Source organism: Pan troglodytes, chromosome X (genome assembly GCF_028858775.2).
Source record: "Pan troglodytes isolate AG18354 chromosome X, NHGRI_mPanTro3-v2.0_pri, whole genome shotgun sequence".
Taxonomy (NCBI): Eukaryota; Metazoa; Chordata; class Mammalia; order Primates; family Hominidae; genus Pan; species Pan troglodytes.
Window position 1 is genome coordinate 129,663,316 of NC_072421.2, and position 15,202 is coordinate 129,678,517.

General features: G+C 35.7%; 1 protein-coding gene across 1 annotated transcript; it reads right to left on the reverse strand.

Annotated features, from left to right (window-relative positions):
* Positions 1 to 587: 587 nt before the first annotated feature.
* On the reverse strand, positions 588 to 14,990 carry RAP2C (RAP2C, member of RAS oncogene family). The gene is made up of 3 exons (XM_054676626.2): positions 14,505 to 14,990; positions 11,643 to 11,955; positions 588 to 3,109 (listed from the first exon to the last, which is right to left on the reverse strand). Exons 1-2 carry the CDS (start codon positions 14,775 to 14,777, stop codon positions 11,677 to 11,679), a joined length of 552 nt encoding a protein of 183 aa, XP_054532601.1. The 5' UTR covers positions 14,778 to 14,990; the 3' UTR covers positions 588 to 3,109; positions 11,643 to 11,676.
* Between the last annotated feature and the right edge of the window lie 212 nt (positions 14,991 to 15,202).

Genomic DNA, 15,202 nt, shown 5'->3' on the forward strand with positions numbered 1-15,202 from the left:
TAACCCCAGGAGTTTGAGGCCAGCCTGGGCAACATAGTGAGACCCCCCCAATCTCTACAAAAAAATGGAAAAATTAGCTGGGCGTGGTGGCAAGCCTCTGTAGTCCCAGTTTCTCAAGAGGCTGGGGCAGGAGGATCACTTGATCCTAGAAGTTCGAGGTTGAAGTGAGCTATGATTGTGCCACTGCACTCCAGCCTGAGTGACAGAGCAAGATTGCCTCCAAAAAAATATATTGTCTGAAATATTTTATACATGGACAATTCCCAGTGAACAAATTTGTCGTTTGGCCACTTTCTGCATGTAGATCAGGTTATACATATCATCCATTTTCAGCCATTGTCTATAATTTCTATAATATATAATATATAATATAATTTCTATAATATATCATTCTCAGTTTTCCCCCAAAATATGCCAGAATGGTAACTAAGGAAACAGGCGAATGAATGTTTAACTTTGTTTAAATATGTACTGCAATACACATGATCATTTTGATAAAAAGTAATGATTTTCAGTTTTGAGAAAGATTTATAAGTTAGCAAATCCAGAACATGAAGCAATACACCAAATAATTAAAGAAACCAACCTCAGTAATACAGATGTCTATTTTATTAAAAAAGTTACAAACAGGTGGACTGCAGGGTCGTCTTACAAAATGACAAGAATGAAATCTATTGGAAAAATTTTACTTTTACAAATCTTTATAGGTAATTGTTCAATGTTTGTACTTGTTATTTGAGATTTTACCTTTCACTGATAAAGTTACAGTACATTAGATCCATGATAATAGGTTACATTATTTTATTTGCAGAGCCCTACTGCAGTGATTTGAACAACTCCTAAATAGATGCCATAATAAAGACAAGACATATATTGCATTTAATATTAATTTATTATCCTAATAAGCAACATGCAATCTATTGAGGAAGCTAAAATAACTTTTGGTCCCTTTTCTTAAAATGTGCTGGAGAAACCACCTTTAAAATCACTTTCCCCTGATTCCTGCGATCCTAAGTGAATTCAAGTCAAATTTGCTGCTGAGGTCAATGACAATGAACACTGTAATTTTGAGAGAGAGAGAGAGAGAGAAACAAGAACACAATCTACAGGAAAGAAACATTATAAAAAAATCAAAATCTCTAGAAAATTTAAATCATGATGAATTATTTGATTCCTTTAGAATTTCACAAAGCCACAAAGCTAATAACAATGATCCATGATCACTTAACCTACTTTTAAATGAGTGTTTGGTTTTAAGTTTGGTATTAAAGTGCAAACTTAAATTAAGTATTCACTTCAAGCAGTTCATAAATAAGGAACAATGTTTCAATTGCCTCTATCTTTACAATCTCACCATAAAATTCAAAATTTAAGAACAAGAGTTCACTTTGAGGGAATTTGCTCAGGAATCAAATGCAACACGATTTAAAAAAAGGAAATCAAAGTTTAGTCAATTTCTACTCAGTAATTAATGGTCATGCTGACCCATAAATCACATGAATGTAGATACCACTTTATTTGAACATCACACACAATATAAATTTAAAATTGCCACACCCTTTCATAAACCATCACTGCATATATTAGAGCTTTCCTTGACAAAGTTATTGAGCTCTTATTATAGATCAAAAGTATAGTTTTGGTTTTGTTTTATTTTATTTAGAAGCATGTTCAAATGACTAAAGCTGGGCTCCTAAAATCGAGAACTTTGGTGCAGTAGGTGAGCTGCAGTTACTAACTTCTGCAAATGAAAAGCACACAACTAAAATCAAATAAAAACCCAACAATAAAATACTGTCAAACTTACACAATTTAAAAATCATTGCTAGAAAAAGCCCTCATTGTCACGATGTTAAAACTGAACCAAAATATTACTCTGCATAAGTTTCCTTTCTGATTCTACACCTGTGTTACTGTTAAAATGTTCAAGTATTCAGACAAAAATGTGCTGATTAGGTAAACAACATGGAAGGCAATGGCTATTAGAAAGCACATTTGCAAAAATAAAAAATAGCCCAGAGACTTGGTGCTATTCTCCCTCCTGTTACACAGATTTTGTCTCTACTACGAACATGCTTCTTGAGAAATAACTAAAAAGCAATTGTGATAGTGCAAGAAAACTTTAACAAATATTGCTTTAAACTATTATTCAGAAAGACAAATATTAAGAACTAGAAAGTGTGTATGATTTTATTTGAATTCAATTTTACATGTGCAGAAGTCTACTAGATGTCAATTACAAGCCTGATAGGCAAAGATGAGCTATCTCTGTTTAGGTATACAATTAATTTACCATGGATACAATATCCCTTTTCAAAGGCATTGCTAAATAGGTCATAACTAAATTTAGAACTTCACAGAAAGGAAAATGTTACTGCCGCAATTCAATGCTGTAAATGAGATTAACACATGTGAAAACCTAATGGAACTGAATGCTTAACTCTTCAACTAAATGCTCTACAGTCAATTTCAAATATCAATTGTAACTTTCAGAACATGTTAATTACAAAAAAAAAAAAAAAAAACCACATCACAAACTGCACTTGAAGAAAAGGGATATTCCATCCATACAGGTAAAATGTGATCTTTAGTTTCTTTTTACAACACTGCCACACGTAAACAAAGTCTCAAAGTATTAACCAATAATTTTAAAGGAGAAAGATTTTACAAATAGGATGAAGCACTGGTACGAGGTAATATACAGAAGTAACCATTTGTTTAAGGCTCAATTTTTTCTCCATTATAACTTTCTTTTAAAAGGCATTGAGTAGGTAATACTGAGTTTGAGTATTTAATAAATACAAGTCAAGAAACTGATTAAAGAAATCAATTAAAATATTAAAAATTAACCCTTGTATATTAGCCATCAATAAGAACTTAGAAAGCTATAAAAGGACTGATTGATAAAGAATGGATTTTAAACGTATGGTAAACGTGCTAAGCATTCCTGTTTAAGGTCGATGGATCTTGAAGGCCAAAGACCTTACGCACTTAAATAGATGTATGGCAACATGCTGTAATAGAGACAGGTTTACCAAGGCTCAGTTCTGCAACCCAGGTTGTAAAGTTCTCCAAAGCAGCATCTGTGCAAATTTCCTCTGAGTTTTATCTGCAATTAAGATAAACATGTCATAAAAATGTAGAAATACGTAGTTTAAAAAGAGAACGCTGACAACAGATCTATATACACAGAGAAGTGGTAACAAGAATAACAAACTTCAGTTAAAGTAGAAAGTTAATTTTCCCTCGTCCTGATAAGTCATTAAAAAAAAAATAGAAACACAGAAGTGATGCATTGGATATAATGTACTTTGTGTGTGCGTGTGTGTAGCTATTCTAGCTTATTTCTATAATATTATTATGCCTTGTACTTGTATTATACTTATGCAATATTAAAAATGTCCTTACTGGTTTAAATGATCTTACAGTATAAAAGTTGTTGCAAATGCTGCTTCTACTTTGAACTTGATCTCTTCACATTTTAACTGGAAATGGTATTGTTATCAAATGCATGTTAATTATGAGTTAATTGGCAGTATGTTAGACTTTTCCTAAATTTAGTTTTTTGAGAGATTAAAATAAGAAAACGTCATTCAGGCCGGGCACAGTGGTTCATGTCTATAATCCCAGCACTCTGGGAGGCCAAGGTGGGAGGACTGCAGAAAGAAAAAAGAAAAGAAAGGAAAAGAAAAAAGAAAAGAAAAGAGAAGAAAGAGGGAGGGAGGGAGGGAGGAAGGAAGGAAGGAAGGAAGGAAATTCAATCAAGGTCTAGATATTGAGCACCTACTAGGTGCCTAGGTAAGGTCAGATGCTAGGTGATAGCAGCAGTTCACATTTTCCACTTGGGTCTGCCCTTTTTTGGGGATGTCCTCCCAACCACGGGATCTTCTTTTATGACTGGGATTCCTCATTCCCTGCTCTTATAGCGTACAGATTTCTGCCCTTCCAGCTAATACTAGGGAAAAAAAATCTATCGTTCAGACAGATAGAGCATCCTTCAACTGTGCTGAATCACCAAATAGCTTCTAGGGGAATAGAGTTATGTTTGTTTTTGAACGCATGAGATAAAAAATGTTATCATAAAGCCAGAAACAAAAGTAGAACAGCAACTATGAAAGAATGCCAAGGGAAACCAGTTTATAATCATTTAAGGGCTCTACCAATGTTTATAAATGCATAATTTTAATTTCATTTGACAGCTACACTTCTATTAGTGCTCAAAGAGCCTGAGATAATGCTTTATTAGCAGCTATATCATAAAAATGATTACTATTAAAGAACATCACTCTGCTCATTATTGAAATTCTGCTACCTAAACACATTAGGAAAAAATAGAACAAAAGTCTGCCTCTTTAGAAATTATTATAGAAACATTCTTCCAATTAAAAGACATTTTGCATTAAATTGTTAATTAGGACACCAGTTATTTAAGCTTTGGCAAGTCCGGTTTCCTCATCATCGAAAAAGGGATAAAAATACTTTCTTCACAGGGTTGTTGTAAGTTTGTTTTCCATTTCCAACTATGTTATAAATTTCTAGACTACCAGGATTGTAATTTTGATATCCAGACTAAGGAGCTTTATATTTTTTAGCCTAGCTGGAATTTCTATACCTACTTGAACACAACAGTATTTCATTATATATGCAGTATTATGAATAAAAATTATTCATTATGAATACTTTTTAGTAATTTAGAAAGACTTCCTTCAATTAGTTTGAATTAATGAATTTGCTATAAATTTTCATTTCCTTTTTTAAATCAAACAATTATAAAGAGGTTGGGATTTTCAAAAATGATTATTTCTCTTAAATATTGAAGACCTCTTCAAGCATTCTCTAAAATCAAATTGAGAAAGTAGTTATTATTTATTTCTAGCCAAAATAAATATTAATAATCAAATCATTTTACTAACCATAATCTATATGGAATAAAACATGATATATTAATCACCTCCTACCCTCTAAAAACCTGGGTAACATTTGGTCTATCCACATCCACAGGATGACAATACTCCTGTGAAATCAAGAGATATAGATAAATCCTGAGTTAGGCTCTACAATATTAACATTAGGCATATCTTTAAGCAAACAAAGTATTAATACTAGCTACTTTTCAAGAGAGTAATAAATTATAATTATCTGCAGTAATAAATCCTGAAGTAAAATGCTTGCATTAAACAAAAACAACAGTCTCTTTCAGGTTAGAATTTCAAGTGTAAATGTTCTTGCTCCCCAGTGACAGCAAAATTTTCAATATACTAACACTTTCATTTACGTAAAAATAAATCGCTGAAGGTTTAAAAGCAGCTGGTCAAATCAGTACTTTTTAACTTGCAGGATATCACATTCAAGCACGTTGCAAATGTATAACTTGCAGCTTTCAAGATAGAACTCAAGTTATCCTCGACCTCACTCTCAAGTTTCCAGCAAGACACTCAACAAATCTTATCTCTAGAAGCTTCTATTCAAACTCTTACTTAATTGTTTGGTTTTACTTTTTAGCTTTTTACTAATGCAATATTATAGGAAAGTATAAAAAAAAACCACACACACACACACACACACACACACACTAATCCAAAGCTTTTGCTCAGGAAATTATGAAATAAATAGGGTCTCCCAAGTCGGGTAAATTGGTATACGAAAGTACCAAACACAGAACAAAAGGAACAAAGATCATTATTTATGTCAGCCTGAAGAAAAAAAGGGGATTCTTGATTCAAGACTAGCACATCATTTCACATGGCAGCAGAATGCCTGGTATGTTAACAAAGGCTCCTGAAAGGCTTAGCAGTTTATGAATGTCTTTTTAGCTTAACTGGACTTACCTTATCTAAATACAATGGTATTTACTAGCATTGTCTCTCTCTCTCTCTCACAAATACTAGTGTGTAATCATAATCACTTTTAATTTTTTTCTAGTTTTAGGGATATGATATTCTTGGGATTTAACCAAAATACTTTTTTTGAAAATGAATTTCCTTTCATATTTAATTAGCATTTTATTTACAAGTTAAAAGTTAGTTGTATTAGCAAAACATCAGGCTGGAATTATAATTTTAATAAATCGTTATTTTAATAATGATGTTAATAAATCATCAAAAGTGCTATTTTAATAAAACATTAAATTATTTTAATAATTTTAATAAAACATTAAAATTATTATTTTAATAATAATTTTAATTTCAGAGACAGGATCTTGCTCTGTCATCCAGGCTGGAGTGCAGTAGTGCAATTGTGGCTTACTGCAACCTGGAATTCCTGGGCTCAGGGGATCCTCCTACCCCAGCCTCTTGAACCGCTAGTACTACAGGCACACACCACCATACCCAGCTAAGTTTTTTATTTTTATTTTTTGTAGAGTCGGGGTCTCATTACATAGCCCAGGCTGGTCTCAAACTCCTGGCCTCAAGTGATCCTTCCACCTCGGCTTCCCAAAGTGCTGGGATGACAGGTATGAGCCACTGCATCTGGCCTCAGGCTGGAATTCCTCTGATACAGGTTATGTTTTTGTTAAATATCTTTTGTTTTGTTTCTCTATCCTAATGTGCATAATACTCATGAAGCTTACTAGGGTTGGAGTGAGAGGACTAGATCTTTAAACGTGTTCACTGTCACCCATTAAACACAGAGAGCAAAAGCGGAACCTATGGCATAGAATCCTTGAATGGAGGTGGAATCACACATGAAGGAAAGCAAGCTCACTAAATGTTTATAGTGAACCCAGGGTAGAAGGGATGGGATTAGCTATATTTCTTATGTACTAGACCTAAAATCTCTGAATGTTTAAATTAATATGATTAGTTCAATTCTGAGATCTCACATATTATAACCAAGTCCAGTGATAATAAACAACAGTGTGAGCCCAATGATACAATTCCAGCTGCTAGCTTTGAATTAGACCAGATAAGTTAGTACTCCCCTCAACTCTAAATTGCTTTTTCTGAATTTGATATTTCTAAGATTGGCTAATTAAAACTACTTGGGAGTATGTTTTTGATTGGATATGTTTTTCTAACAGCTGACAGGACTTAAGTTTTTCTTACTGATATTATCTTCTGAATTGTAGAATTCTACTGAGAAGTAATCCCATGGGGAGAATCTTTTCTGTAGTATGGCTAGAACACTTCCTTGGTGGCAATTCTCCAACTCTATGATGCAATTTTTGTTAATTCTACTGATAGTTCATTCTAAGCCAGAGAGGTAATGGAGTAAAACTGAATGGCTCATATGCATTTCATTCTGCAATAAAAGCCTAATCTTGAGGTTAAAAGGAAGCAATTAAAGAGGGAACAGATATACAAAGAGTCATTCTAATCACCAGACACCTCCACATCCAGAGCAGGTCTAACTAGGCACCTGTCCACTCTCAAGTCTCAAACCATGAACCAACCCTATGAATTCAGTGAAGGTCTGGGAGAATTAGGAGTAGTAGAAAGGGCAAGGTGGTTTTGTTTTTCCCTTTTACCCAAGGTTCGCTGAGGGCCTTTATGGTACATACCACCCCCAAAGCATGCTTCTTCTTCCATTCAACTCCTCTGCTCCACTTTGACTCACCATGTGAACTGGATGACAGATGAGCATTTTAAATAAGCCATTTTCCCCATTCAAAGTGATATGCAAATAGAGCAGTGGGAAAAAAAGAACTATCTAACAAAACTATAACTTATACAACAGAATTCCACCCCAGCATTTTACTGATATTATTAATGTTTACCTTGTATAGGAAATTTTAAGTATGTGATGTGATTTGAGGATTTTTCTCCTCACATTTGCTAAACCCCCAGCATACCATAAAAATTAAAAACTAAAATTAAAAGTTAAAAAAATTAAAAAACATTCTGATTCTATATTTTTTTATTTTAAAAAACCCTGAAAATGTTTATCAATTCCACTGTATTTAGGAATAGTAAGTCTAGCTAGACTAAAATGATGTTCAAATAGAGTTTAGTCTTTCAGTAGCCTTTGTTAGCATCCCAGGCATTCTGCTGCCATGTAAAATGACGTGCTAGTCTTGAACCAAGAATCTCCCTTTTTCTTCAGGCTGAAATATATAATGAACTGGGGCTGACATAAATAATGATCTTTGTCCTTTCAGTTTGCTTCCCTGTGTTTGGTACTCTTATGCACCATTTACTCTAGTTGGGAGAACCTGTTCCATAGTACACTGAGAAAAATGGTATAAAATCTTACAGGAGACCTTCAAACCACAGTGAATAACACCTTTTTCCCCATTTTCTTTATCACTTTCATCAATACTGGACTGACATAAAGGAATCCTTGAAAAATCATCTTTAAAATATTCTATTTGCCAAAAGGATATATCAAACTGTCACATTTAAGAGACACCTTTACTGCACTTCCCCCTTACTATTAGGGAATCAACAGAATATTTTAGGATATGATTATGCTCCTTCTTGGCATTCTTTCTGTTTGAAAGTCAACACTGACACCCCCCACCCCTACCACCAGTCCCCTCAAGTCCTATCCATCTTCAAAGCCTGATTCAAATGCTATTGCTCCCAATATCTCTAACTCGGTGGCGCTTAACCAAGGGCAATTTTTGTCCCCAGGGGGCATTTGGCAATTTCTGTAGATATTCTTGTCATAATGGGGGATGAGGAAGATGCTACTGTCATCTAGTGGGTAAAAGCTAGGGATGCTGTTAAACATCTGACAATGCACAGGACAGCCCCAAACAGCAAAGATCCCAGAATGTTAAGAAACTCTGTTCCAGTTGGTTGTGGTCTCTCCTTTCCCTGAACTCCCACAGGACAGTGATTTACTTCTTTTATAGTACTATGAGATTATTAACAAAACATCAATCCTTCTCAACAAAAATATACCCAAACAGTGAACTGCCGATAATTTATACCAGCACAGAAGAGCTATGATATAGTGAATGAAACCAGAACAGGGTGACAATGCTGACCCGGGTTTCCATTATACTGCTGCCATACAGCAAAAGAAGTCCCTTCAAAGCACTTGATCATACACTCCTCAGATCAGTAAAGAAATCAGGATGATGGCAGCGTATAAGGAATCTGGTTATGCTTCCAAACTTACACTAAAGTTACTGCCAATCGGAGGGTAAAAGGTGAGGAAACAATCCTGGGAGCCACGCAGATAAACAGGTGTTAGGCACGAGGCCTGTGACCCAAATTGAAAGATGTTAAGACATAAATGTGAGGAATTATCAGAAGCAATTCTTAGAGCATTAATAAATTTTCCCTCTCAGTTAAAAACAACCAATTAACAACAATAACAGTGTTTCTGATTTACATCCTATTATTTCTAACTTGGACAAGGTACTCTTCTAAATATTAGCGACAAACATTTCTCAAATCAACTTTACCTGTCAAAGTTTGATATTCAATTTAGATCTGGGTCTGACAGATTTCAAAGCTCCATGACTCAAGCTATAGGATTCAAAATCCACCATCTATTTTCTTCTCTTCTTAGGTAAATGGTGAACAAGGACAACCACAAATTTTACTAGCCTCAGATTAGAGATTCCCATATATGGGAATCAGTTCAATTTTATTTGATGTCAGAAAAAAAAACCCTGCATATAGTGCACTTTGTTCTAAAAGATCTTGGTCAGGGAGTTCCCCTTAATATTTTTAGAAATTCAGCTTATTGGATATTTTATTTCAAGGCTAATATCTTCATTTATATATTCTGCTTACAAAAACAAACAAAAACCTACACAGAGAACTTGACCCACTACTATAAAAATGAATAATTATAGGTATTAATAATTTCCATTTTTAGTATGTTAATTAACAAAAAATACAAATATAGTTGGCTTGAGATACTAAAAAAAATCTATGTACTCATTCCTGTAGGTAACTAAATAGGTTAAAAATAATTCAGATCACAAAAAGTTACCAAATGAAATAAACTCAGAAATGATTCAGAAGAAGAGGTTCAAAAATAGCTTTAGAAATTATTCACCTGCCAATTTGGCTGGGAGAGCTGGCTCTCTACATGTATGAGACCAATTTTATTCAGTTAACCTCCTATAGCTGTCTACACTAATGATGGAAGGAAAACTGGGAACATTTCGTGGGAGTTGGTTAATTTTTAAAAAGATGATAAAACTAACACAAAATGTGTATAGACACTTACGTTATCTGCCCAGTAAGTGTCAGGTAGAAAAATAGAGCAAAACAGTAAAGACACAATCACCACACAGAACTTGTTCAATTGTGAAGCTGGCTTACAATTTAAGGAGAGAGATTACAGCAGCAAGAATATGGGACTTGATCCATAAGCCTCTCCCCTCCTCAAAAGACTATACTGCAAGTACAATGCTATCAACCAAACACAAGCTGGACTATGGTCTGAAAAGTGACTTTATAAAATAATAGATGTAGCTAGACATAAGAAAATAAATGAGTTTTCATCATATTCTGGTATGCTAAAGGCTGATGAGTGAAAGCATTTTAAATAAAGCATTGTTGTCATCCTTCATTTTCAAAGATGACACTATCTGACAGGAGACCTTGTCTGAAAAGATAAATTAGGGACCGTTAGTCTTTTCTCCGGGGAGCATACACAAAGCCAGACCCTTGATTAGGAATCATTGCTCCAATCTGAAATGCCTGTTGCCATTTGCAACACTGCCTCCTAGACTCGAGGTCAGCCTTGGCTCAGGAAGATCAATTTCATTCCTGATACTGTCAGGCTAGTCTGGCATTTGCTGCGGTTTCTCAGTCATTCACAATATTGGTTGTTTTATCTTATTATCTAAGTGTTACTGTCTAAGTGAGACTATTTGCTCAATTACAATCTAGACTAAAAGATCATGGCATAAATAATCTTGTTTTAAATGCTTCGTAAGTTTTACATAATCTTACTTTTAAAAAAGTATGAGTTCTAAAAAAAACTCATTTATTAAAAAAAACTTGTAAGTTATCATTTAACTCAGTGAAAGGCCTGAAGGTTTGTTACTGTTCCTATTAATCTCATAATTTATTAAATTGAATAAATTTTTTATGCATGAAACTGTTCCTTCTAACACATCACAGATAATTCAACTAGATTATCTTTTGGACCGTATATTTATAATGAAGTCAGGGTACACTGTGGCACTATAATTTGTTATTATCAGAGGTCACTTAAGTCCCTCAAGTGTTAGGTACAGATGAATTTGCTTAAATAATTGTACTGTTAATCAAGCACTTGGTGATTAGTAAATTGGTGATTTTAATTGCAGCAATTTGCTTGCTCAGGACATAAAAACATAAAAGTACAGAAAATACCACAAAACTTCTGAAATTATTACTCAGTGCTCTCCTGTGCATTCTGGATGCTAAATCAGAAGAACAGGGAAAAAGTGTATTATGGTTTAACTCAACCCAAAGAAATATTACCAATAAAGCAGAGAAGGAAGAACAATAACTCACTTAAAATCCTGGTGATGGGAATATAAGCAATTTGTTACCTCCGCTTTGCTTATCTGCATTTAAAAAAATTTTCTTCATTGAATGTTGACTATTTTGTGTGATGGAAAATGTTATTTTAAAAATAAAGAAATTTAAGGCAGTGCCATATGTATTAACACTAACCAGCTTTTTGTTTTACTTGATCAAAAAACAAAACACTACCTGATTCATACAGTTCCATCAAAAACTAACCTGCTCGGTATGGCCATGATTGAGGTTATCTTCTTTACTGGACGACACAAGTTGTACAACACTGATCTTGCTTCTCCGGCAGGGATGAATAGTTCATTTGCCTGACGATCTCAGCAAAAAGTTCATCCACCATTGATTTACTTTTTGCCGATGTCTCCATGAAAGGACAGCCCCATTCTTGAGCCAGAGCTCTGCCTTCTGAAGACATAACCTCTCTTTCTGGTTCCAGATCCACTTTATTTCCTACTAGGATTAGTGGGACTTTTTCATATCTCTTCACTCTGACAATTTGATCTCTCATTGGCTTGATATCCTATTCAAGCAATCACAAAGAGAAAGAAAAACATTATGCTGTTTGTATAACCATAACAGAAATATTACAGTATTACAAAAAGTCATACCTCAGTGAGTATACAAAGCTGAATCCAAAATGAAATCACACCTAAACAGAGAAAACGTCATCATTTTGTCCACTGAAGTAAGAACTAGATAATTTCCAGAGACCCTACCTGCTGGGTTTGTCAAGAATATAAAACATGGGTTGCACACTAACCTTGACTCATATAATCACTTTTACCCACCCCCAGTCTATACTGATTAAAAAAGCAAGTTTCCAAATGATTAATCCATTCGTACATAAGGATGTTTGGCCATCTCCCTAAACCTGCCTGCTTGTCATCACTCCTTGTAACACCTGTTATCCTAGCACAGGATTGCAGCATCTATGCATTCCTAGCCATGTAGCAAGAGGGCTTGAGTGAAAGTGTTTTAAGTGGGGAAAAAAACCACTTTGTAATGCCTAGAATAAAAGAGGTACAACCAGATGGATACACTTAAATGTTTTATTTTAAATTGAATGGTATGCATTTATTCCAGTAAAATCAAACACCTTAAAATACACTTAAATTCACTAGAAACTACTGTAACAGTGAGCAACTCCTGGGAAGGATAGTGCAAGGGGAGTCTGGGTGGGAAGAAGTCATTTTTTTTTTTTTTTTGCCTGTGTTTGTTTTTACTACTTGTTTCCCTATGCGTATTACTTTTTCCAAGTAGTTACAACGAATTACAAAAGATAAGAGCGTTAGCAATTCTCCAGTAGCATCAATTTTGGGAGGTGGGGGCAAGTATTGATTTAATACAATATTATAGACTTAATTATAAAAATCACCATTTTCGGTAATATTTCATAATTTTAAAAGTTTGCCTTAAATAGAAAATGTATGCTTAATTGGAAGTCATAGTAAGTACAGAATATTCACATGTGGGCCTACGGAAAAGCAAGGGACTATGAAAATCTATAAAAATATAGTTATTTGATATTTGCATCAATTTGGTTTGATAATATATCAACTCAGATTTCTAGGTTACGCTTATTTCCCATTGTCTTTATGGAAACATAAGTTCAGCTGAAAATCCAAACTTAGGGCATTTGGGCTCAAAAGAGTTTACATCTCCACTGAAATAACGGCACAGTTTTTCACTCCCAATTCATGTCTATAACAGAAATGGATATAACAGAAATCTTATGAAACACCCTTCAAAAGACTCTCAGCCTCCAGAGAGTAAGCTGATAGAATAACAAATCTCCTGAGGATCCTTTAGGGAAAAAATGCCTGTCAAACAGCACCTTCAGTACTTTGGTACTTTCTGGGGGAAAATGCTTTTATGATACTATTGTTTGGGAATTTATGCCTACATAAAATGAATTTAGTTTGGTCTCAATAGCTTTTATTTGTTTCCCCAGAATTTATCATCTTAAAAAAAAAATCCCTGAAGTTGTTCTATCAGGTTACTGGGAAAGTTCACTATAGTACTTTAATTTAAAATACTAAAGAAAGTGGAATTAGCACATTGTATTGGCTAAAGCACTTAAGGTCTCTTAAGCAAGCTACATTAAGTGCATACCTTTAAATGCAGAAAAAATATATCCATTTCCTAAATCAATGGAGGTCAATATAATGGGTCAATATGAGGTTATTCATTTTCGAGGAATAAATAGAAACATACATTGCATATCCTAAAATAACGTTAAACCTTCAGTCTGTTTCCCAGTGAAGGACAGGACAGATTTTCTAAGAGATTGGACCACATCCAGTTTGGCCACCCAGCCGGAGTAAGAAATCTGCACTTGTTCAGTGTTCCCAGACCCACGTATTTTCTGTAAATACAGGCAATGTTACCAGAAACAATTTGGATCAACTGCAGAAAAAGAGTCATTCCTGATTTTTGTTGGTTATTAATTCTAGGTACTAGTCTTTTCTATTAGTAACTTTTCTTCCTACTACACGCCCCAAGTAATTAAGTAAAATGCCTAGAAGGCAGGTCTTGAGTTCTTCGTCTTGCAACACTAAGATTTATGAATCTAGTTGAGAAACTTGAGAGAGAAGGGGAGGGCGGCGGGAGGGGGTGTTGGGGGGTGGGAGGGGAAGGTGTGGGTGGGATAGACACAGAGGACTTATCTGTGGAACAGATAATCGGCTCCAAATAATTTTTTCAAAGTGCTCTATTTACCCGAGATTATTTGTTAGATGTTTTGTCGTGTAAGTTAATCAATACTTGTTGAATTGAGCAAGCAACTTCAGAAGGTTATATTCCAGGCGAAATATACACAGACTGACATTTCTTTTTCACTTTTCTTTCACTTAAAAATAGCTTTAAAATATTTGTTGACGCTTGTTACTTTTTACTACGCTCTATAGAAACAACCCGATAGTCTTCCGTGGCAGGAGTAACCTCAAAAATGCGTCATGTCTAACTTTCAAAAGCAAAGCACAGTCATTAATGCACGGTTCAAGCAACCCAGAAGTCGATGTCGGATTACCACACCCCCTTCTAACAAATTACAAGACTTGGTTTGGTTACCTGAAAAGACTGTTGATTAACCAGGCTATAAACCAGGATGAAACCTTGGCCGTTTTTGATGTAGAGATCTCTCATGGAGGCAAACTGCTCAGTTCCTGCGGTGTCCAGAATTTCCAGCACGGAGGGGGAAGAGTCCACTTCGATCTCTTTGCGGTAGAAATCTTCAATGGTGGGGTCATATTTCTCAATGAAAGTCCCAGTGACAAACTGCACAGTAAGGGCAGATTTGCCAACCCCTCCACTCCCTAACACCACTACCTTGTATTCCCTCATGAGTCTCACCTTCACCAACTCCTACCAGAGGGGGGGGAAAGATCACCCCGCTAGCTGCGGCGCGGCTAGACGAGGCGGAAGGTGGGCGGAAATCTGCGAACTGGGGAGGAGAGTGCAGAGGAGCAGAGGGCCCAACCGGGGAAGAAGAGGAAGTTACAGGAGGGGGAGGGGAAAGAGCGTAGAGTCGGGGAGGGTGGGGAAGGGATGGTAATGCCCTTCTTATAGGAACTGCAGCCCGAGCAGGGGGCGTGGGGAGGAGGGCGAGCCTGGGAAAAGCCCGGCGAGGGTGGCGAGGAGGCGCGTGCCCCCGGGAGGGAAAGGGTGGGGGCTGCGGCGAGGGGACCCCGCGGCGAGGCGGACGTCGGAGGAGCCCGCAGCCCGGCGCTGCCCGGCACCCCTCCCCCGCCCTTCACACAAAGGGGCCC

What these genes read in the sequence shown, in the direction of transcription:
- RAP2C (XM_054676626.2), bottom strand. Translation starts at nt 14,777, where the DNA reads ATGAGGGAATACAAGGTAGTGGTGTTAGGGAGTGGAGGGGTTGGCAAA. An exon ending in TTAATCAACAGTCTTTTCAG is followed by an intron (nt 11,956 to 14,504) that starts GTAACCAAACCA and finishes TTGCTTGAATAG; the next exon opens with GATATCAAGCCAATGAGAGA.